Here is a 24050-nt window from a genome sequence, read left to right as displayed (position 1 = left end):
GAGGTCCACAATGAGCAGCAAAAACCACATGACCATTTTTTACAGTGTAAGACTTACACAATCTTACCACAATCTCCTAAACTCCCCTGACCTGAGTCAGATGAAAACACAAAAGTTTCCTGAACTTCTCTGACCTTCCTTGGCTCCTCAACATATTCTTGCAGAATATTAAGTCACCTGAGGAGCTGTACTCTCCTTGCTATATCTTATATATTATGCTATGCTATATACTATGCCAGGACTTTGCCATCTGCACAGGCTGTCAGGCTGTTTCCAGGCCCAATTGAAAATGCTGGTTTGAACCGTTAAAACCCTAAATGGCATGGTGCCACATTACCCGATGGATGTTCTCTTCCCATATTTACCTACCTGGATCTTAGCCTGAAGTCCTCCTCCAGGTCTCCCAGCCAAATGAGGCAAGGCAGGTAGCTTCAAGACAGAGGGCCTTTCAGTGGTGGCTCCCTGCCTGTAGAATTCCTTTTCCAGATAGGCTCACCTGGCACCCACATAGTGGTCTTTTCAGCACCTAGTGAAGACCTTTTTATTTTTTCCTGGCTTTTTAGAAAACTGTTTTAGTGTTTTCAGATTTTTGCATTATTTTATCCTCTGTTGTTGGTTTTACTTTGGTTTTATCCTGCACAATTTTATCTGTTATAGTTTTAATTTTAATTTTGTATTTTATTATTACAATGTATTTGTATACCACCCAGAGAACAAATGGTTTAAAAATGTAACCAACAAATAAATGATTCTCTGCAAAATGGAAGCAAACGCTGTAAGGGCAAGAAACTGTTGCTCACAGGGCAATCCCCACCCCACTTTCCCTCCTGCTCTCTGTGTGGCAAGACCCACTACCTGACCATTTACAAGTCATTAAACAAATCCTGTACAAAGGTACAAGGCACTGAGCTGTTCTCCCACCCGGTTGTTGCTCCCTCACCTGTCCATTCTGCATAAGAGAAAGATCTCCCAGCTCTTGCAGAATTCCTCTGGCAGAGCTCAGCTTGATCCCTGTATTCCAAAGAGGCAGAGACCTCCATTCCAGACAAACAGGGCTGGGAAGAAGGAGAAGCCCCAACACACTCATCACTGCTGCCTGGAACACTTACTGGAGGCCCTCTCCAGGTCAGGACACAACCCTGGCACAATTCCATTTGAAGAAGTTCAACACCTTGCCATGGTCTCTGCGTGAAGACGAGCTACAGTGACATGGAACAGCTTCAGCGTTTATTTGAGAAGTGACAGGCACAGGCAGTGTTGCCTAATGGTAAGTGCCCTTTTAGCTAAGCCCCATCCCTCCCCATAGCTTGCTCCCCACAGGCAAATGGCATTCACAACATTAAGGAAAAGACTATGGAGCAAGACCAGAAAGTGGGAATAAAAGGAAAACAAGCACAGGCTTCTTCATTTGATTGACCCATGTCCTTTAAGCGCTGGCAAGGATGCTATAGAAGTGTCTATGCCTAAGGGCTGGGCAGGTCACAGGGCACCGGGTCTTCCTGTCCCACAGTATCTTGTTCTACAGGATATTCTTTGCAATTGCATTCAGGGTCCTCACTTTAGCCACATCCGCCACCTTGGTGGAATATTCAGGTGTAGAGAGGTAGGCCCCCATGGTAACGCTGGGGTTTCTAAAAGAAAACCAACATGTCATGGGTTATGGTCTGGAATGTGAACCCGGAACAATCAGGGAAAGAGCCACCCCAAGTCCTATTCCCCTCCGTTTGGACAATGTATGGCAGGGGTGTTGAACTTCTTCCAGCCCAAGGGCCAAACTCATTTTGGAGAAGCACAAAGGGGAACCTTGAGAAAGGGGAACATTGTTGCAATACACACAGAGTCATAGCGAAGGAATTTTCCCATCCATGGGACAACCACATATTGGTCATGTCCTAAGTCCCAATGCAAGACTGAACTGGAGGCTAGATTGCTGTCCACTGTGGAAAGGTTATCTTCATTCTCTTATTTTCCTGTTTCCTGGGGCCACTCATGGGCGGGGCAAAAGGGGCAGGGCCAAAAGCAAAGGGGTGGGGCCAAAGGCAAGGGAAGTGTGGCCAAAATATCAGCATATTTTAGTTTAAAGCTCTTACTGCCAGTAACTAAGCCTTAAGAGAGGCATTTTAACCTTTTAAAATTGGGGAAAACTGCATGAAGGCCGGGAAACCACAAAACGATCAGTAATCAGTGGAAAGTAGGTGGGGCTGGGAGAAAGGGACAGGGCAATCTGGGGAACCCTGGAGGTTCAGATTAGGAATCCAAGCGGAATGGGTTTGACCTCTGGGCCTGAGGTTCTGCATTCCTGATGTACAGCATCCATCAGGACATAATCAGCTCTCAAGATTACCAAAATATCAGAAATGTAAAATGTAGCCAGTTCGATGCTATCTCACTCACCCCATCTGAAACTAGGAAGCACAGACAGAATCTCACAATGCACCAGTCCCAGGGCTTGGTCCCAGCTGAATGCAGCTGTCGGGTTCCAGTGCTCCTGAAGTTGTTAACCAGATTAGTATCCCAAATAGTGGAGCTACATCAAGAGGTGCAAACAAAGCTTGGGCCCCTCAATAGGTCAGGGAAGAATCTTGCTCCATTACCTGAACTTCATGCCTGAGTCATTGGCTGAGCGCGCTGAGCAGTGAAACTCAGAAGCACCAGAGCCTTCAAGGATTCTCTGTAGGTTCCTCTCAGTTATGCCTCCCCCTGGCAGAGAGAAACCATTGCTCAGTCACAAAGATGAAGTAAAGCCGTGATCATTACTTCAAGAAATACAGAGACTAGAATCTGTCTCTGTATTTATATTTAGAATCTAAGGGGGAAAGCCCTTTGCTCTGAACCTGGGGTTGAACTTTAAAAAACATTCCAGGTGCCAAGGTGAGGTTCTGCATCCCTGATGTACAGCATCTATCAGGACATAATCAGCTATCAAATGAATGGGCCCATTTCCCTGACAACCAATGATTAGTCAGGGATGCTGCACTCACAGCTCTGCAGCAGGTTGGCCCCCTAGAGATATTATGTCTCCTAAAAGGAAGCACATGCCTACTGGACAATATATTGTTACCAGCTTGGCTGTCTTAACTAGGATGAATGGGTCAGGGACATGATAAAAGTATGTTAATGTTCCTTGATGGCTAGAAATCGCTCTCCTTTGTCTTCATAATGTCATAGCTATCAGAGTCTGGGGAAAGGACAGATAGCTAGGAGAAATTGGCAGTTTGAATTTGGTTTGACAGAGGCAAGGAGTCTACAGCAGTGAGTTTAGCTAGATTAGAAGCAGGCTGGGAAGTCCACACTATTGCCCTGGGAATCCGAGGCAGTTTCAGCAGTTGTGCTCCCTATTATAGGACCCTTTTTATTTCTGTTATGTTCTTTTTGTATATTTGCAATTAAAACAGATATTACATAGAGACCACAGGGCTCCAGTCCACTCTCATACAAAATAAAAGGAAATGAAACTCTCTAGCACAATCTCTGGACTTTTAAACACCTGGGGATATGGGAGGTACCTAACTACCTACTGGGCTGGTGCTTGAGCTCTGGCCTCTACCAACTAGTGGTATTCACAGCAGAGTCCTACCTGGCACTACAACAATCCTGCCCTTAGCCTGAAAAGGAAGAGAAAAGGGATTTAGTAGACTTGCTTGAAAGAGAAAATGTAACACGGGAGGGATAACCATCTTGTTTAGGAAGATACAGAACTTATTTATCTTCAGAATTTAATTTTGGCTTCTTATGTTTTTTCTAGTGATTTGTTCCAAGTAAGTTACTGTCATACTGAGTCTCTTGTGCGTGCCTCCATTAGTTAGTTCCCCACTAAGTCCATCACCGTATCGATTTCACCTCTGCAAACTTGTTAGAAGGACTGAGCACCTACGAAGCTCCATCTCTATCTCAGGATAGTGAACGGTGGGAAACAATGTGCTTATTGATCATCCTCCACCCAACTGCCCAATCTCAACATGCTGGAACCCACAGCAGCAGGGATCTTTCTGTGTTTGTCGACTGTGGCAGCATATTGTAGAATGATCAGAAAGGGCACCCTGGGCCATGCGACTGCTGGCTCTGAGTCTGGCTAAAGCACTGGATTCATTCACTTCTACCATGGGATTTTAAGGACTTGAACCACACAATTAATGTCCCCAATTCACAACTCTGTCATGCTTCTCAACTCCCTCTACTACAAGGAAATTCTATTTGGTACATTCCACTTTACAGAAATCTTGAGGCAGGCTGTCTCCCAGCCCAACACTGGGATTGCTTCAACTTTACCCCTCTGTGAAAGAGTGTGGAAGCAACGGTTAAATAAGTGGATGACTTCTAGGTTGACTTTTTCTGGCTCTTGTGTATTCTGCTGGATGTGTGGGATGTATGTGTGTGTGCTATACACATATATTGTGTATCTAGTAGAGGAGAATGGAGCTAATTTATTGTATGAGCTTATGGGGATTACTGTGATATCAAGAGGAGCTATAATAACAGATGGTGCCAGGCACAGATTCTGTATAATCAGCTGGTAAGCCAGAAAGTACCCTTCATCAGTGCAAAGCCCTCACCCATCTGAAGTCCACAATTGACAACTAGCTGCTGTTTTTTCTGCTTCCACTGTGCATTGCCTGATTTTTTTATGCAGGGAACTCCAAGAAGGTAAGAAAAAGGTATCAGCAGAGTTACAAAGCTGCAAGACATGGCACCTCACCTGATCTGTCAGCCGCTTTATCAAGGGCAGCCCCTCCAAGGCAGAGCTGTCACAGCCACTAGTCAGCACTCGTTCGAAACCCATTGATATCAGTGTTTCCAAGGCTGCCAGAGGGTCATAGACCATGTCAAAAGCTGCAGTTGAAATGGAGCATGTCAGTCTGTACTGGCAAATTTTCTAGAAGACAAATCTTATGATTTGGATGTAAACTACACGTTTGGAGTGGTGGCCTCCAAACAGCAGGCCATGCAGGACCCCAAATCCCTGGTAGGCAGCACTAACGTGTGCAACTCTGAGGCTACATTCTTATAGTCCCTAACAGGCAAGGTCATAGTACAAGGGCTTGCACTCTGCAAGACAGCAGTCCAGCTTCCATTCCCTGCTCCAAGCCCCAGAAACTCACCTCTGTGGAAGGTAACTGGCAGAGGACGGGAAGCAGCTACAAAAAAACAAAAAACAGATCCAAGATGGCTAGTGCACCTTTACTGAAGGAACAACATTTCCTTTCCCAGCAAAGGCAACCCTTGTAGTACTGGCCCCGGAGAGAAAGGGAGCCTCTCCCAATGGTTCAGCCAGATAGTTGTATAGTAGTTACCAGACTCTGTTTCTGCAGTATAGATTCATCATCCATTCCCATCAGTTGAGACTATTGTTGTTATTGTTGTTGCTGTTGTTATTTATTACATTTCTAAACCGCCCCATAGCCGAAGCTCTCTGGGCGGTTTACAAAGGTTAAGTCAACAATCTCCGTTGAGACTACTCATTACCTACCTAGCTCTTCACAGAGAATCTCTTTCCATATTTTGTGTATCAAGCCACTCACACATTAGGCTTACTTACTGGAAAAGTAATCTTGGAATGGAATAAAGAAGCATCCACTCCTCTCTCTAGATAGCCTGGGGATTAATCACCCACCAAGTTAAAGGAGCTTCATTTCTAACTTAATTCCTTTTCTGTCAGCCTCTTTGCTGTTGAGGAATTCCTGGATGGATTACTGTAATGTGTTATATATGGGGCTGCCCTTGAAGACAACGTGGAACCTTCAATCAGTACAGAAAACTATTGTTAGAACTCTGACTGGTTTAGTTATGTGAAGCCATATTACATCAATTCTGAAAATATTACATTGGCTGCCTACTCACTTCCAAGCCCAATTCAAGGTGCTGGTGCAGACTCAAATATCTGAAGGAGCACCTCCTCCCATACCCCTGGAATCCATTTGCATGAAGAGTGGTTTAGAGATTTTAAAAACAAACAAACAAACAAACAAACAAACAAACAGCATTCCCTAGCACAGAGCTTATTTGGGACTCCATCAATCCCCTTCCTAGTTACAGATGTTGAGACTAGCTGGGCTGTCTTCGGGGTTGTGAACAACTGGGCATATATCTGGTACTTCCTTTCTCTGATCATGAGATCTAGGATTAAAAAGCAGCAGAAGAAACTCGACAAGGATGACAAATGTTGTCCCCCTTGTTCAACAAAGAAAGGTGGGCTGGGATTGAAAAGTGGGCTAATTCTAATCATGATGCAGGGCGCCCCCCAGTATTCAGCAGAGGGGACATCAAGCACATTTGTTCCCTTAGGCTCACCACTACTGCACACACACACCATAGCTCAGAATAGTGAGGCAGCCTCTACCAAGCAACTCCTGTGGGAGTGGGGCTGTACCTCCTACCTGTATGAGATCATTTAATCCCCCCCTTTGTTGCTCATAGACGTTTGAGCCATGGAATCACCAGCTGGTATTACCCTACAATGACAGTCACAAGTCAAGCCAGGACCAAATACATGGAAATACCCTATGGAAAGTAAGGCCTTCTCACCCAGCAATGCTGTGCAGAGTTCTGTGTCCACACGCCCATCCTCTGTCAAGGCTCCGAATACCAGTCCATCTGCCCCATGTTGCTTGGCAAGTCGAATGTCGGCCTTCATCACTTCCACTTCCCGGTCAGAATAGAGGAAATCACCCCCACGGGGGCGGATCATCACAAATATGGGCACCCGTATACACTGCTTCACCACTTGCAGAAGCCCTGTAGGCAAAAGGAGAGGGTTAGGACATGGTATCAACTAAGAGCTGCCAGGGTCTATGAGTAGAGCAAGAAGTGAACCTAGAACTAGGTAAAGAGGAAATAGACAGAGCTAGACCCTCAGCATAGGATCCTGCAGCAGCAGCAGCAAGGGAAAACAGAAAGGAAGGGGCTCTAAGCCCTCTCTGCAGAACTTGGAAGCAGAAGGGGAAGATGAAATCAGATCTCAAAATGACAGCCTGCTTTGTAAGCTCAGAAGGTGCTAATAGCTCAATATTCTTGCCTCAGCTACAAGAAAAAGTGGAACACCAGGTATTTCCTGTTCCAGGAGCAGAGGTCCATTTTACAAAACTTCTACAGGATCAGTTAGTTTCTCCTCACTGTTCAGTACTACTACACACTACACCAAACCAATGGGTTAGATCGTCGCCTATATGTGCCAACTCACCTACACTAGGTGTAGTTCCTCCTTCCATCAGATTGGCACACAATTCAAGGCGGCCAGCACCTGCAACAGGATCAAAACTTAAACCTCCAAATCTCAACAGATTTTTATAGGGATCTATGGTATGAAGAATAGAGATGAGGGAGCAATCTCTTACAAATGGGTAGCACTGGGCACTCTCAAGTCATCATTTAGGAAGCATAAGTTCTGTCCTCTATATTTAGCTTCCCCACATACACTTCAACCCTTGCTCTGAAGATAACCAGTCAGAATAACCAATGAACTGGTGTTTTGAAGAATACAGCTTATGTCCTACATGATTCTGCTGAGGACCACTTAGGGCGCAATCGTATTGGGATTCCCATCCGCCTCCAAACTCAGATGCTGACAGGGATCCTATGCAGAGCAGGAGCCCAGAGGTAATCTTCACCTTTGCACTCCTCTTGCCCATTTTTGCTAGACTAGCTGGGACTCTGCAGAGCAGGAGAGGAAGAAGCTGGGGCGGCCAGAGGATTCTTTGTAAGCCGGCCTCCCTGGTCTCCTCCCTTCCCTGCCCACAGAACTGCCCCCTTTTCCTCCTCTCCGAACTCACATTTATGAGCTTGTAGAGGCAGCCAGTGCGGTTTTCTCCATGCCAGATGCGACGGGGTGGGTCCAGGGAGCTTGGACTCCTGGATCTGAGGTTGGAGCAGTGTCTCTGGCCTCAGATCCAGGAATCTGAAGTATCCTATGGCCCCGCAGACTCTGTCTAGGGGCCATAGGTTTGCTCTCTTAGGGCGCAATCCTATGCAGGTTTAGACAGAAAAAAGCCTACAACTCCCAGCATTCCCCAGCCAGCATGGTGACTGGGGCATGCTGGGAGTTGTAGGCCTTTTTTCTGTCTAAACCTGCATAGGATTGAGCCCTTAATTACTTTCAAACAGAAAAGGATTGCTAAAATGGATAAAGCCAGACTGGACAAGATGCCTTGCCATGTACTCATGTAAATTTGCAGTTTGCTCTATCCTGAAAGGGGTCAGAGCAAATAACAGGACTGCAGACATTAGAAAGGATATATAGATTCATGTCCTGAATGTATGTGTCCTAATCTAGACCAGAGCCTTGGTTATTTATTTATAACAATTTTATAATCCTGCTCTTCAGGTCAAAAGGGCTCCCAGAGTGGCTACGTGCTTCTTGGGGGAGTGATCATGCCTCCCTTTGCAGTTACATATAGTCTGTGTGTCCCACAGGTGGGACTCCTTTGTGAGTCTTAGGTGTTTTCATCTTCCATCTTTTTATGGGATTACCTCCTCTCTCTGCGTTCACAGCAGATTCCACTGAATCAACACATACTTCCATGAGAAAGCCATTGGCCATTCCTAGAAGAGAAACACAATCAGAGGTTATGGGGCAATTGGACTCTGCCAGACGGAAGAGGCACAGATAATTGCTGAGAGGTAATTTGTTTCACCTCAAGTTCCAGCCCCTCCTGTGGTTTTCGGCTGGCTTCTTTCACCTTGATCACCTAAGCACATCCAGCCCTCAGAACCAGAAGCTTCAGAGACTTCCCATTGGTGGTCATTCTACACAACCAAATCCTGCCTGCAGATGCTATAAGGCATACATACAATCTGGATAGAAAACTGGTATCACGCTTGATATTTATCAGCGCAAAACAGCTGTAAAAAAAGTTACATTGGAAGTTGCAGATTACCTTTGCAATATTTCCTTATCCCCAGAATCCCCCTTGCCTTCTTGCTCTTCCTGGAGCTTTCTTACTTGTTTTCTATGCTGCAATGCTGGCCCTCCCATGAGGTGGGGTGAACCCCCGACAGAGTGGTAGAAGGGGTGAATTGTGCTGCTTTCCCCTGCTCGCACCAGGAGGGCCCGCCTCCTCCTCCAGTGGGTGCTCCAGACATGCTCGCCAGCTGCTCTCCTGCTGCGATACTTGCCACAACAAGAGAGTGGCCAGTGGGGCTCTCCATAGTAGCCACTGCCCTCTGGTTTGCGCTGAAAATCCTCTCGCCATGTGCCAGAGGGCAAGCAGGAGGGCTTTTCAGGGAGCCACACGGGCCAAGGAAACAGCCAGCATGGCTCTTCAGAGAGCTGGCCAGGCCAAAATGCCTGGTTCTGAGGAGGGATTCCCTCAGAGCCAGGCATTTTGGCTGGCTCTCTGAAAAACCATGCCAGCTGTTTCCTCTGGCTAATGCAGTTCTTGAGAGAGCCCATGTACCCTCTGGTGCGACACAGCGACAGTAAGAGGAAAGGAGGGCACGTGCGATGCAGTGGCAGGAAGAAAGCGGGGAGACACGGTGGCGGGAGGACTTGTGCCAGGGCTTCTGTGCTGTATTGTCAGAACATATCAAATTTACCATTGATTCAGCTTTTATTATTGTATTTATTACAAAAATTTAATAAGCTGCTTTTCAGCCTGAAGTCCCCCAAGGTGGCAAAATTAAATCATAATAAAATCACATAAAAATCACAAATTAGTCAAAACAGCACCAGTAAGATCGACATACAAAGGAAACCGCAGACTAAAAGCTCTAAAAGATCTTTAAAGCCCTGGGCAAATAAAAACAGTCTTATCCTGGCACCCAAAAGACCTCAGATTTGGCACCAAGTGAGCCTCCCTGGGGGTAGCATGACAAAGCTGAAACACTGCAGCCAATAAGCCCCAGTCACTATCTCACTGGTAGGGATGGGGAAGGGTCTCAGAAAAACTCAACACCTTGGTAGGTTTGTGCAGAAGGTGGTCCTTAAGGCAATTACATTATCTAAAGGTAATGCTGAATCTAAGATTTTCACATAGGACAAGTAAAAAACAGGGAAATAGGATTGGGAGTACGTATGAGCAGGACTGAGATGGCTCCCTTCCCACTTTTTTCCAGACAGTTCAAAAACTTCTGGCTCTCTTGCAGGGAGCTTAAGTTGAGATGTGTGGGAGCAGCTGTCAGCAAGAGCACCACAGTATGTAAACTGCAGAGTCTATTTGGCTGATGTAGAGCAATTCTTAAAACTCTGATAACAACTGGAACTTTGGCCAGTAACATATGACATACTAACATCAACAGGGATTAAGTCCTATGTGCAAAGTTCCTTTCCTAAGCTCCATAGAAAGTTCCCTCTGATCAAGCTTCTAAGCATAAAAAGTAAAATACACACATGTGAAATTGTCATACTGGTGAACGACAAGCAGTCTTTATGCAACTTCCTACATGGATGATTAAAATGCTGTCAGTCCAAAACAAATCCCTGCTGCTTACCTTAAAAAGCACCATGCAGCTTTCTAATAATATACCTAAGGGTTTAGGACCCATGTTTGCTCAGTGATGGCTTTTGCCCTTGGGCACATGTTCCCATGCAAATCTGGGTGACTAATTGCAAGAAGATGCAACACAGGGGCATAAGATGCTATTTACCTGCATTATTTGTTTTGGTCTGCTTATTGATAGTCATTAATTGTTGGTATTTTATTTAACACAAATGAGGTGCTGTGAGGGCTATTATTGTGGGAAAATAACAAATATTTTATATATCCGAATATAACCATCCAAATATAATTTGTGAAACAAAACTAATTTAGAAAATGCCATCAGTAAACATCAGTTTGAACTGAGGGTAGCTTTATTACCATTACACTGGTTTAACAGAGAAAGAAACCAAAGACTAATGTATTTATTCAGAAGAATCAAATAGTGAAACTCTTCCTGATCTGTGAAAGCTTTCATTCCAATAAAAATAATTTGAAAAGAAGCTCCATTTTCATGAGGCCCATGGTAGGGGGAAGGGAGGGTTCAAATCCCCCACTCCACAGTCCCAAGCCCGATCAGTATGTTGCAGCTCCTATTGCATTCATACAAAGACTGAGGCAGCTTAAAGTGAAGTGTTTGGCATCATATGTCATTTGTCCAGAAAGGAGGAATGCAGGTTTTTTCATATTCACCAACGTAAAACCATGCCTGAAGATACAAAACATGTAAGGGAGAAAGGCTCAGGCTAGTCTGCTCTTCGGCACACTCTTTTTCTACACACAATGCCTGTTTTAGATTAGGGCCTATTGGCAGTGCCATCCTATATGCATCCACTCAGAAGCAAGTCCCACATAAGTATAATCGGAATTGCTCCCACATAAGTAGATACCTGGGGGGGAAGCTGCATTGAGCTAGGTGGGACTTCTGTGAAGATCTGCATAGGGTTGCCCTACAAAAAGGCCAATTCCCCCTCTGGAGGGTGAAGCAGCATCTTCCAGGAAATCCGACAACCAGGGATGAGGAACATGTGGCCCTCCAGTTGTTGTTGGATTGCAACTCCTATCACCCTTCACCACTGGCTATGCTGGCTAGGGCTGATGGAAGATGCAGTCCAACATCTGGAGTAAAGGCAGAGGAAAGAAATGGTTGTTCAGCTATTAAATAAGGATGGCAAAATGATAACAGATGACAAAGAAAAGGCAGAGGTGCTCAATTCCTACTTTGGCTCACTCTTCTCCCAAGAGAGGGTCTACGACCCCCCTGGCAAAGGCAAAGTACAGGCTGAAGGGGCAGGATTGCAGCTTGAGATCGATAGGCATATGGTCAAGGAACACCTAATTACTTGGAATGAGTTCAAATCTCCAGGGCCAGATGAACTGCATCCTAGAGTAATAAAGGAACTGGCAGAAGAACTCTCAGAACCACTGTCTATTCTCTTTGAGAAATCATGGAGGACGGGGGAAGTGCCAGATGACTGGAGGAGGGCTAATGTTGTCCCTATCTTCAAAAAGGGTAAAAAGGAGGAACCTGGGAACTACAGACCAGTCAGTCTGACATCAATCCCTGGGAAAATTCTGGAGCAGGTGATAAAGCAATCCATCTGTAAGCACCCTGAAAACAATGCAGTGATTACTCGAAGCCAACATGGATTTGTCAAGAACAAGTCCTGCCAGACGAATCTGATCTCATTTTTTGATCAAGTCACCTCCCTTGCGGACTGTGGGAATGCTGTGGACATAATATACCTCGACTTCAGCAAAGCTTTCGACAAGTGCCCCACGATATCCTGATGAGCAAACTAGCTCAAAGTGGGCTAGATGAAACAACGATCCCGTGGATCCACAGTTGGCTACAGAATCAGACTCAAAGAGTGCTTATCAATGGGATCTTCTCAAACTGGGGAAAGGTAACGAGTGGGGTCCCGCAGGGCTCAGCCCTGGGCCCAGTGCTCTTCAACATTTTTATTAATGACTTGGAGGAGGAGGTGCAGGGAATGCTGATCAGATTTGCAGATGACACAAAATTGGGCGGGATAGTTAATACTTTGGAAGACAGAAACAAAATTCAAAGTGATCTTGATAGACTGGAGCGCTGGGCAGAAAACAACGGAATGACATTTAATAGGGATAAATGCCAAGTTCTGCATCTAGGAAAATACTCTGACTTGGATTCCTGCATTGAGCAGGGGGTTGGACTCGATGGCCTTGTAGGCCCCTTCCAACCCTACTATTTATGATTCTATGGAAGGCCACTCGCGCCGCGCTCCTGGCATGCACTGCCCGCGGGTGTATGCCAATGCGGCTGCCCATATCCGGTGGAAGGGGCGCCCACAGAACCACCCCTTGCTTCTTCCAATACCACCCCCGACCTGAGCGCGGGGGGGGGGGGGAGAGGGAAGACACCCAGGGCGTAAAGCCACCCGGATTTCCGCTCTTGACACCGCCCTCCGGGCTCCCCATGTTCCCTCCCAGCCTCCGCTCCTGGTTCCGCCTCCGCCCACTCACCCTCACACTCTTCCGCCGGCCCCCGCTTCCGGTCCCATTTCCTCATTCCGCGTCCCCTGGGACGGCCGTGGGGGCGGGGAAGGCTCCGGGGGCGGCCTTGGTGTCTGTGCTAGACGGACCTGGCAGGGGGGAGGAAGCCACGCCTCTCGACTCTCGCCTGTCCTGGCCGCGCGCACGTGCGCGCAATTGGAGGCGCCGTCCTACCTGTCACGTGGTGTCGCGGTGACGGAGCGCGACTCCCGGTGGGTCCGGAAAGTCTTGGGTTTATTTCCGAGTCAGAGGAAAGCTGCTTCCGGGTTGTGTCTGGAAACGATGCTTCTGCGGGCGGTGCTAGGAGGGGCTCGGCTCCTGCCGGCCCCTCGTGGAGGAGGTTTTCCAGGCCAGGTATATTGAGGGGTGGAACCCGGTTTCCAGGGCAATGGGGACGGAGTCAGAGAAGCCTCTTCGTCTGGCAAAACATCGTAACCAGTCGTAGGGGGTGGGCTCACGTTTCTGTGGCAACCGGGGAGCGGCATAGGTCCTCGGTCTATAGACCAAAGTGACCGGGCCAAGGGAATGCAGCAAAAGGTGGTATCCACCCTGGCGATCCTTGTGGCGCTGCTGCTGTTTCCCAAGACAAGACCCTAAGACGTTTCACCCTGACACATCTTTTGGGGTTAGTCCTGCACCTCTTTGTCACTGGGGCTGCCATGGTTGTGAAGAAAGCGTGTGTTTTGATTCAACTGAGATTGAAATCTGAGCGGTAGAGAAGCCTCCCCAACAGGCTATGGTTCCACTTGGTAGACTGTAATTATGAATGGGTGAATATTTAAAGGCACTACTATAAGATCAGGCTCAGTTTATAGTTTTCAGAAGTGGATACATTAAAGGCGGCAAATGGCAAGTACAAAAACACTACTAAGGTAGCTTGATCCCTATAGTTCACCGATCTTTCTCCACATATACCTTCAGCATTTAAAGAGCATAAGAAAAGCCCTGATGGATTAGTCCAAGGGTGCATTGAGTTCATCCTGTTGCTAATAGTGACCAGCCAAATGCTATGCAAAGCCCACAAGTGCATAACAGCAATATTTAAAGAACACATTGAAAATAGAAAACTCAGTTGTGCTGAGCTTCTTGGCCAATAGCTGTTGACGTTCCTGTTCATTTTTCTGGGATCCCTGAAGATGTGGCCCTTTATCAGTGTGCATTTTAGAATAATATATTCTGCACTGAAAACAACCTTCCTGATATAGTAACGATAGATTTGAACTGTCTACAGTAAAGTGAGCTTTTTCCTGTGGCCCTGGTTCCCCATCTTGTGTGAACAGTACTTCTCTTTCATTTTAGTTGTGAATATGTTATGGATTGAGGACTTACACTCAATGCAGGAGCAGGGACGATGACATACATGCTAATTGTCAATAACCTCACCACCTTCTCTGTTCTCAGCTATGTCTCCGGTGGTGGCAGCGCCCGCAGAGACGAACACAACACAGTGCGGTGTCTGAAGTGGCTTCCCATCCCAGAGCAGCAGTACCACCTGTCCCCAATGCTGTGACAGACCGGGCTATAGGGAGCTGGCTCCTAATATGCAGTGGCACTGTGGCTGGAGCTGTGGTGCTGGGTGGCATCACTAGGTGAGCGAAGTTAGCCTCTCCTCTTCACCATATTTTGTTTACCTATGACACTATGATTCTCAGTTCTCACAGACTTAGTGGATAGTTCTGCACCCAACAAAGAGCAATTTCCATCTTCTTGAGAGCCCAGCTGCTATGTAAGATGCTATAAAGAATTATCACTCTGGCCTGCTTCTTATAGTGTGTGTATCTAAAAGAACCTCCATGACCTCCCTGGCCTTTGGATGCTGTGCCTTTCCTTTTCAATCCTTATTTTACAGGTGGCTTATAGGGACAGGAATTCAATGTCAGAATGCTTGAGTTGGACACATGATAGCATTCAGAGAGCAAATCAGAGAGGCCCAGAGGAGCATGTCTGAAAAAGCACTTTCTTCTAGGTTAAGGTCCTTCAGGCTGCCCCAACCCAACCATACAGTTCCTTCATTGTAAAAGGCAAATACACAAAACTAATATGGGGAGATAGAGACTGCAGATGCTTGATTAGGATTGCAGAGAAAGACAGTACACACTTTTCCGTGTTTCTGACACTCGTGTACACCCCAGGAGTGTTATGAGTTGGCTTTCAGATTACATATTAAATTACATTGATTTACAGGGAAGCTATCACCTCACTTTACAGGAAACAATAGGGTGACAAAACATGATTAGCAAGAACTCTTGATTGATTAATACATTCTTGAGTAAGAAACATATATATCCCATACTATCTTTAAGTGAAAACACAGCTCAAAGTTGAGACAACTGTTTTTTCTTCATTAATCCTGTCAGCAAGAGATTCTTGGTTAAGTGGTTTCTTAGGAAAGGTCTTGATTTCTCACAGTTTCTATACACGATAGTAACTTTTGTGTGAACAGCAAGAATAATCTCTCAAACTAAACTGTGTCTCCAGCATCAAGAACACTTTGATAAGACAATAGACCATGTCTGCTTGCTTGACTGAAACTTCCAACACACTATAAGCCTAGTTTTACTTGCTGGAAGGAACATCTGGCTTTAGGTCAGGCTGAATTCAGGAGATCACTGGCCTCTAATATGAATATATGGCAAAGTGATATACATTCAGATGCACATTCTTACATAACGCTATTTAGAGTGCAATGAGACTTACTTCTGAGTAGACATGTATAAGATAAGGCTGTTGAATGAATGGCTAATGATCAGGAAAAGGCTTATAACTGAAAGTATAACATTCCGGAACAGTCTTTCTAGAACAGTTATGAAAACAAAAACTCACTAGGTTCAACACAGCTGAATAAATATATGAAAGATATTCTGAGATTCTGTTATGAATTTTTAGTTGGGACTCATTGGGTTGGAAAGTGTTGTTTCCTCACCTTCAGTTTGCTTCATATACCAGCCAACCCAGCCTCTTTCCTCTAGGCCCAGGGCATCAGGGACTGACATAGCTAGAAAGGGGATTACTGACGCAGACTTCTGCCCTTCTACAAACATATTTGGTTAGAGTGTGTGGATGGACTTTGTTCAATCCTGGAATCTATCTGATTACTGTATTTGATGTTAGAAAGAAATTTTCTCCTGTTCAGATTGGCCTGTCACCATGATGTGTGTGTTGTAGGGTTTTTTTGTGTTTCCCTGCATCATGGGGCTTGGGTCACTTGCTTAACTGTTCTGGTGGTAATTTGGAGATACCTTCTGTATTGCAATACAGAAGCAATACCTTCTGTATTGCTCCTGCTCCATTACAGTGCAGTCCTATGCATGTTTGTTGTTGTTTATTCGGTCAGTTGCTTTCGACTCTTCGTGACTTCATGGACCAGCCTACGCCAGAGCTTCCTGTTGGCCGTCGCCACCCCCAGCTCCCCCAAGGTCGAGTCCGTCACCTCCAGAATATCATCCATTCACCTTGCCCTTGGTCGGCCCCCCTTCCTTTTGCCTTCCACTTTCCCTAGCATCAGCATCTTCTCCAGGGTATCCTGTCTTCTCATTATGTGGCCAAAGTACTTCAGTTTTGCCTTTTAAGATCATTCCCTCAAGTGAGCAGTCTGGCTTTATTTCCTGGTGTATGGACTGGTTTGATCTTCTTGCAGTCCAAAGCACTCTCAGAATTTTCCTCCAGCACCACAGTTCAAAAGCATCTATCTTCCTTCGCTCAGCCTTCCTTATGGTCCAGCTCTCGCAGCCATAGGTTACTACGGGGAATACCATTGCTTTAACTATGCAGACCTTTGTTGTCAGTGTGATGTCTCTGCTCTTCACTATTTTATCAAGATTTGTCATTGCTGTCCTCCCAAGAAGTCAACGTCTTCTGATTTCCTGGCTGCAGTCAGCGTCTGCAGTAATCTTTGCGCCTAGAAAGACAAAGTCTGTCACTGCCTCCACGTTTTCTCCCTCTGTTTGCCAGTTATTAATCAAGCTGGTTGCCATAATCTTGGTTTTTTAGGTTTAACTGCAACCCAGCTGTTGCACTTTCTTCTTTCACCTTCGTCATGCATGTTTACCCAGAAGTAAATCTCACTGTGTTCAATAGAGCTTACTCTTCAGTAAGTGTGCATAAGATTGCAGCTTAACAGGGCAATCCGAAGCATACTTACTTAGAAGTAAGTCCCATTGAGCTCAGTGGGAATACTCCTTAGTAAGTGTGCTGAGGATTGTATGGACTGCATCTCAATGACACTCCAAAACCAAGGCTATTTTCCTAGGCTTGCTTTGCTTCCCATGCACCTAGTCATTCAATTCTACCACCTTGTAAAAGTATATGTGTAATTAAGATGACTTAATGAGATATGTTTATTCTCTCTCTCTCCCCTCCACCCCCCCCCCCCCAGCAGTACATTTGGTGCATGTTCATGTGCGGAGGGGTATTTCTAACATCATAATGGTTTCTAAGTACAAAACGTATTTATTTATTTATTTATTTATTGCATTTATACCCCGCCTTTCTCCCTCTCGCAAGGAACTCAAGGCGGCTTACATTATCCTCCTCCTCACCATTGTATCCTCACAACAACAACCCTGTGAGGTAGGTTGGGCTGAGAGTCTGTGACTGGCCCAAAGTCACCCAGTGAGCTTCCATGGCCAAGTGGGGACTAGAACCCAGATCTCCCTGCTCCCAGTCCGTCACTCTCACCACTACACTACACTGGCTCTCCAGACTGCTATTTGTTAACTTTTATCCCACCTTTGCTTCATGGGTGGTATTTATGTTTCTTCTCCCCCTTGTTGTGTTCACAACAAGTTTGTGAGGTATTGTAGTTAATCAGATGTAATTATGTGTACATATCTTATGCATCTTTTTGATCACTGGTAGGTTTGTGAGCAGATAGTCATTCCAGCATCTGTATTGTTCCTGAGTCTCCACATCAGTTTCTGATTTCTCATTATGTTTTCATGCTGCTTTTCTAGACAGACACACACACAGTACATTCCACCTTGAAAGCAACTTCCCCCAGTGGTAAATCCTTGCTGTGCTCACTTTCTTAGGCTGACAGAATCTGGGCTTTCAATGGTCGACTGGCACTTGGTGCGGGAGATGAAGCCTCCCCGGACACAGCAGGAGTGGGAGGCAGAATTCCAAAAGTACCAGCAATTCCCAGAATTTAAAATGTAAGTGTGGGTTGAGCTGAGGCCCTGAAAGACTAAATTTCCACTGGGGGAGAGAGATCTAGTCTTACTATCACCAGCAAGGTGTTACCTTAGCAAAGGGCAAATGTGGAAAAAAGGATGTTTTGGATGCTGTTACTTGAGGGACAATGAGGTGGAAAGAGGGAAATGGATGACTATCTTGCTGCTGGTTTGTTGTTTGTATATTTGTTTTTTTAAACAAATCTTTTCCCCACATCCAACAGCCTGAACCATGACATGACATTGACAGAGTTCAAATTTATCTGGTACATGGAGTATTCACACCGAATGTGGGGACGGCTTGTGGGGCTGGCTTATATCCTTCCAGCAGCCTACTTCTGGAGGAAAGGTTACCTGAACCGGTCCATGAAGGGTCATGTCCTTGCCCTTTGTGGGCTTGTCTGCTTCCAGGTGGGAAATGCCACTGGGACCTTGAAACCATTAGGTGACTCTGGTGGGTGTCTAAGGTAACTGACATGGGGCAGGAAAGGCGGTGGTACCTTGAAAGCTCCAGGAGTTGGTGCTGATTTATATGTGAAGCTTCAGTAGCTCTGCAGAAGTTTCAGATGGTGGCATTTGGGGTGCTTGTGCAACAAAGAAGGGAAGAAGCCAGGCAGTGAAGATCTATTCCTTTTGTTCTCTCATCTTGCTGTGGGATGCAGGATGTCCTTCCCTAAAATGTGTGATGGAAGATGAGATGGTAAATGTGAACTGGATCTCTGCTTTGGTGGTATCAGACCTTGCTTTCTTGGCAGGGAGAGTACGTGATATTAACAGGGCTGGGAATGGGCTTTGTTTAATGCCTCTATAGTTCTTCTGTTTTTTTGGCAGGGCCTGCTGGGCTGGTACATGGTGAAAAGTGGACTAGAGGAAAAGCTGGACTCTCATGATATCCCTCGGGTCAGTCAGTACCGTCTAGCTGCACACCTGGGATCTGCACTTATTCTTTACTGCTACAGCCTGTGGACTGGGCTCTCATTGCTGTTGCCACGGGACAAGGTGTGTGAAAAGTGAGGGAGGTAGAGGACATGTCTTGAGTGCTAGTCAGGCAGAGCAATTTTATACAATTATGCAGCGGGGATGGGGGGGGGGAAGATAGGTGGTAGTTGAATCCTATGTGTGCTCAACTGGGGGGGGGGGGACACAACCAGAAAATACAAAAATGCCATAAAAAGGCAGACACCCCACACCCCCAGCATCCCTGGAAACACCAGCAGAGCCCACTAGTCAGAGACTGTGCTAATGATTACGCCCCCACACATGGAGGGAGCCAGCGAATTCATGGTGATGGGACATGTCCCTGGCACCACCACATGCATAACATGCAAAACAAGGGAAAGACTCTTGCAAAGCAGCCAAAGGGAGAGGGAGGATAGGGGAACAAGGGGAGCCACAGACTCACTCTGGAGAGCATAGGGCTGGGAAGCAAGAGGTGGGTGTTCCAGACCCACCATGGGGCAGTGGGGAAATGTCCCTACTCCCCTTTTGCACGCCTGGGCAAAAACAGTCATGGCAGTGGCAAAGAAGTGAGCTCCTGGGACTCAAATCCACACTGCAAGCTTCATAGAACAGCTTTCTAACCACTCACCCACAGCAGCAGACAAGAAGCAGTTACATCACAGAGCATTCCCTTCCCCCACGCACTAGACCTGGTCATAGACACAAGGAGCATAGGGTCTGCAGGAGGAGACCTAGCTGGATTGAACAGCTGGCATTTTACATGCAGGTGTGAAGGGAGGAAGGGGGTTGCTAAAACTCCCAGCAGTATAGGTAGGGACAGAAGGTTGCTCAGGCTGAACACCAGCCCAGCTTGTTGGGCTGCTACCACCCTTTACATCCAGCTCCGCCTGAGCCAGGTGACTCTCAGACCTTACCGGATCCGCTTAGGCCTGAAACCTTAAAACACTAGCATTAACCTAGTGGAAGACTCTGGATTTAGTACCGAGGCAATTTAGAATGAAGCACACAGACAACCAGCTATAAGAGGTAGTAAGCTTATTGGGAAAGGGGAATAAAAGACACACAAGAACCAGAGTAACGTTTGGAAACAATACTTCAAGGCAAAAATAACAAAGCTGCCTATACATACCTAAGCGCAGGTCTTCCAGTAGGACAGGACCCAAACGGAGATACTTGGAGTCCAAAGCAAAGGCAAGACAAAGACCATGGGTAGCTGTAACCCCCTGGTTATATGCTCAAGCCCCTGGCAACTGTAAGGTGATTCCTGTTAGCCAATCACAGGCTGGCTAGAATAGTTTTCTCAAGCCCCTAAAGGGAGCTGAGGGTTCTGACAGGAATGCAGCTGAGATCACTCACTCCAGTTAAACAGGCTTTGTTCTGACTTTGGGGCTAGAGACATTATGAGAGAACACACACAGGTGGTTTAGCCTTTGCAAAATGGGAGCTTACGGACTGCTAGAACTCAAAAAGAAAATGAAGTTCTTGACACAGGTTCCCAGGTTCAAATCCAGTGTATGATCATCCTCCAGAAAGGTGAGGAGGGGATCTGACACCAGGCACAGCTGAGTCAATCAGGAGAAACACTACATGGACCAATAGCCTGGCTCCTACATGGGCTGACTACATGGTGCCTGATAGGCCAGTTCTGCCAGGTAGCATCCCATCAGGACTCAGGGCATCTCTCCTTCTCCATCCCCTCCCCCCTCTCAGTAGACTGCCTCATACACACCCGCAGCAGCGCCCATCCCACTTGTGTGCCCTGAGAGGCCTCAGAGCCCAGGATCCTGAGTGAGCAGAGAAAGGAAAGTAACGCCCCATCCCTTCAATAAGCTTTAAAAAAAAAAGCATAGGGGCAATGCAACAAAAGAAGCTGGGCCATGTTCTCTTTCCATAAACATCTGGGAACAAAATGCCTCTGCAGCCTGCACTTCTGCTCTTGATAGTAGGGTGATTTGGCAGCAGAATTAAACTGAACATATAGGCCCTGTCTGACAGCTATTAAGAACTCAAGATTTCTGTAACTTTTGGCTAGATTGAACTCACAGTTAGATATCATTGGATGTAAACCATGCTGCACAGTGGCTGTGTGAGGAGAACAGAAAGGCGACCTCAACTATAAGTGCTGCCATTCATCGTTAATGGGTAACAAAGATGTTCATCTTTGGCCAGGAGTCTATTGGACATGTGTGTTGAACCTATGGAAAATTTAGTTGCTTTGCTCGTGCTCTTCACAGAATGTATAAAGAGGTCATTTCATACCCATCTGATCCTCTCCCTTGTGTTTTGGTAGGTACCTGAAACCCGCCAACTCCTACGCCTGAGAAGGTTCGCTCATGGAACATCAGGCCTCATCTTTCTCACTGCTCTCTCAGGTAAGACTTTGTTACTGTTGCACTGATCTCTCTTTTTGAGAAGCAGGAAACAGCATCATCTGGGGGGGTGGAAGCTTGTCTCAGGTCCCATGGGTTCTAGCCTTCTGTGGCTTGAAGGTGCTTCCTCCTGCAGTGCCAGTACACAGAACTGGAAACTGCTACAGTGGGGAAAGAGCCTTAACTCCCACTTAGATGACTTTAAACCTCAGATGGCTAGTCCTGTTACACATGCATACTTCCAGGTGTGTCAGTCTCTCTTCTCTGGAACTATAGGGGCATTTGTGGCAGGGCTGGATGCTGGTCTTGTGTACAATTCCTTTCCTAAGATGGGTGAACGCTGGATTCCTGAGGACCTCCTTGCCTTTTCCCCAAAGCTGAAGAACATATTTGAGAATCCCACAACTGTGCAGTTCAATCACCGGATTCTAGTATGTGCCACCCTCTTTGTGCTATTAACTGGTGTCTCCCTTAATTGCTACGCTCCTGTTGGGTTTGTTCCAGGTGGCAGATAAACTGGTAGCATGGGAAGGGAGGTTTCATAGTTCAGAGTGAAGCACATGCTTTGCATGCATATGGTACTAGTTTCAGTTCATGCTATCTGCAATTAAAGGATTTCAAATAGTAGAGCCAGGGAAGATCATTTTCACTTATGGTTGTAGGAATGACGGTTCAACTCTACAACTTGTTTGATCCTGAAAATCTGCTGCTGCTTATGTTGATATTGTTACCACCATAACCCTTGGAGAACTACATGTTCGAGTATTTGAACATACAAGCTACGGAAGAAATGGTGGGATCATAAAAGGAGAGCCGAGTGGAGGCTACCAGTGTGATTTGGAGAACTGCTGGAGCCAGGGTTCAAGCCAGTTAATGAAGTGTCTAGAAGGAGATGGGGTGAATAGCTACAGGGCATATGAATCATCCAGGGGCTGCTAAGAAAGATAGGCCTAGGGATAGGGCATGTGTGTCAAGTATGGATCTGTGTGTTTAGTGCTTCCCATCCCCCCCTTAAAAATATGGGAGAATGGGGGCCCTTTGATGCCATTGGAAGATCTTTTCTCATTCCCTCAGTAAGTACTTTTCTTCCTTTAGGGAGTCTCCTCTGTCACAGCTATCACAGGTCTGTACCTGCTTTCGAGGAAGATTCCTCTCCCACGCAGGACTAGAATGGCAGTTGCTTCCTTACTGACTGTAGCATACCTCCAGGTATAGTCTCTGTCCTTTAATACACCCATTTGACTTCCCATCAACAGGCAAGTAGTGTCCTCTGATCTAAATGAAAAACTTCCCCCTCCTTTCAGTGGCCTGCCTGTTTGTACCTGATAGTGCTGTCTTGGATGCCTGTCTCAGTCATTTAAAACTGGAACTAGCAATGACCATGGCACTGCACAGCCCTTTCTTTTTAGCTTTAAGACCAAAAGGTAGAAATAAAACTGCAGTTGTGCTGTGCTGTGGAAATGCTATGGTGGCTGCCCATCCCTCCTCCTTCCATGTTCTGGGTTTAAACTGAGATGGTGAAGAGCAGCTTGATTAGCACTGCATCACAAAGCACAGCGAACTCTGGTAGCAAGTTATTTGCGCTAGGAGAAAGAGTGGGAAAAAACGTGTAAAATGGGGGTGGGCATCCATCTATCCAGGTATACACGCGCGCGCGCACACACACATCCTCACTCACTCACTCTTAAATTGTAGGCGGGTAAGCATTTTTTTCTTCTGTCACTTCATTGCTTTTCTTACTCCCTTGTAGGTCACCCTGGGCATCAGCACACTACTCTTGTATGTCCCAACTCCTTTAGCAGCCACTCATCAGTCAGGCTCCTTGGTGTTGCTCACTGTGGCTCTATGGCTGATTCACGAACTTCGGCGGATCCCTAAATAGCCTTGCTCTCTCAGCCAGATGCTGAGGGTTCAGGGTTGCTGCCTTTTCTACATATGCTGTCAGCAACTCTCTCTGAAAGCCTGAATTTGACTAAGAAGAGGACTGTACAGACCAGCACCTCAACCTCATGATCTGGAGTACTCACCTGCAAAATGTGATGAATCTGAACCACCATCTGTCGAGCTGTTCTTTACTTAAGGCATGAGGTTGACAAGACTGTCTGGAAAGAATTACGATTGTTTTAACAGTGCCACCTGTCTGAAGCTGTGGCCATGAACTAATCTCAGTGTCTCTACCCCCCTACATTCTCTGTAGCATAAGAGATTCAGAATTAGTATGGTGTAGTTTTATGGGGTGAGAGGGCCTGCAATTTAGATTAAGTGAAAATGAAGGAGCATTGGCTACATTTCAAGACTGCATTACATAGGGGAGGGGTGGGGAGGACATAATTCTACTCAGAAGCAGTATCATGGACCATGTTATCTTTAAGTGGAATGTTGTTAATCTTTGAATATTTCAGAATTACTGCAATTTATTTAATAAAAAATGCTTCTCAATGAATTTTTTTTAAAAAAATATTATTAGAATCTCCTTATGCAGTCTACCTTGCTATCAACACACAAAAAGGGTATGGCTGTATTGAAATGTCCAGTTCTGGGCACCACACTTTAAGAAGGATGCAGACAAACTGGAGAGGGTTCAGAGGAGGGCAACAAAGATGATC

General features: G+C 46.1%; 2 protein-coding genes across 7 annotated transcripts; one reads left to right on the top strand and one right to left on the bottom strand.

The window, feature by feature from the left end:
* Positions 1–1210: 1210 nt before the first annotated feature.
* Positions 1211–13195, bottom strand: CUTC (cutC copper transporter). Of its 6 annotated transcripts, none has more exons than XM_084846670.1 (9): positions 13119–13195; positions 8464–8535; positions 7178–7237; positions 6523–6732; positions 5100–5135; positions 4697–4830; positions 3578–3605; positions 2595–2700; positions 1211–1631 (listed from the first exon to the last, which is right to left on the bottom strand). In XM_084846670.1, the coding sequence occupies exons 2-9, from the start codon at positions 8531–8533 to the stop codon at positions 1520–1522; spliced, it is 756 nt and encodes a 251-aa protein (XP_084702796.1). In that variant the 5' UTR covers positions 8534–8535; positions 13119–13195; the 3' UTR covers positions 1211–1519. The 6 variants fall into 6 exon arrangements, with proteins under 6 accessions (XP_084702796.1, XP_084702794.1, XP_084702797.1 ...); XM_084846668.1 differs by lacking the exon at positions 13119–13195 and adding an exon at positions 12915–13078; XM_084846671.1 differs by lacking the exon at positions 13119–13195 and adding an exon at positions 13034–13078.
* Positions 13192–23917, top strand: COX15 (cytochrome c oxidase assembly factor COX15). Its single transcript, XM_084846667.1, has 9 exons — positions 13192–13298; positions 14346–14533; positions 17975–18097; positions 18340–18526; positions 18947–19114; positions 21366–21447; positions 21721–21875; positions 22540–22653; positions 23195–23917. The coding sequence occupies exons 1-9, from the start codon at positions 13227–13229 to the stop codon at positions 23324–23326; spliced, it is 1221 nt and encodes a 406-aa protein (XP_084702793.1). The 5' UTR covers positions 13192–13226; the 3' UTR covers positions 23327–23917.
* Positions 23918–24050: the final 133 nt, after the last annotated feature.

This window comes from Heloderma suspectum, chromosome 3 (genome assembly GCF_057233095.1).
Source record: "Heloderma suspectum isolate Gila_16-S chromosome 3, 16-S_ref, whole genome shotgun sequence".
Classification (NCBI taxonomy): Eukaryota; Metazoa; Chordata; class Lepidosauria; order Squamata; family Helodermatidae; genus Heloderma; species Heloderma suspectum.
The sequence above is the reverse complement of the archived record's forward strand: the minus strand, read 5'-3'. Positions and strand labels throughout refer to the sequence as shown.

What these genes read in the sequence shown, in the direction of transcription:
- CUTC (XM_084846668.1), bottom strand. Translation starts at nt 12,960, where the DNA reads ATGAGGAAATGGGACCGGAAGCGGGGGCCGGCGGAAGAGTGTGAGG. An exon ending in ACTCTGCACAGCATTGCTGG is followed by an intron (nt 5,136 to 6,522) that starts GTGAGAAGGCCT and finishes GTTTTTTTGTAG; the next exon opens with CTGCTTCCCGTCCTCTGCCA. An exon ending in TAAAGCGGCTGACAGATCAG is followed by an intron (nt 3,606 to 4,696) that starts GTGAGGTGCCAT and finishes CTTCCTTTTCAG; the next exon opens with GCTAAGGGCAGGATTGTTGT.
- COX15 (XM_084846667.1), top strand. Translation starts at nt 13,227, where the DNA reads ATGCTTCTGCGGGCGGTGCTAGGAGGGGCTCGGCTCCTGCCGGCCCCT. An exon ending in GAGGAGGTTTTCCAGGCCAG is followed by an intron (nt 13,299 to 14,345) that starts GTATATTGAGGG and finishes CTCTGTTCTCAG; the next exon opens with CTATGTCTCCGGTGGTGGCA. An exon ending in GTGCTGGGTGGCATCACTAG is followed by an intron (nt 14,534 to 17,974) that starts GTGAGCGAAGTT and finishes TCACTTTCTTAG; the next exon opens with GCTGACAGAATCTGGGCTTT.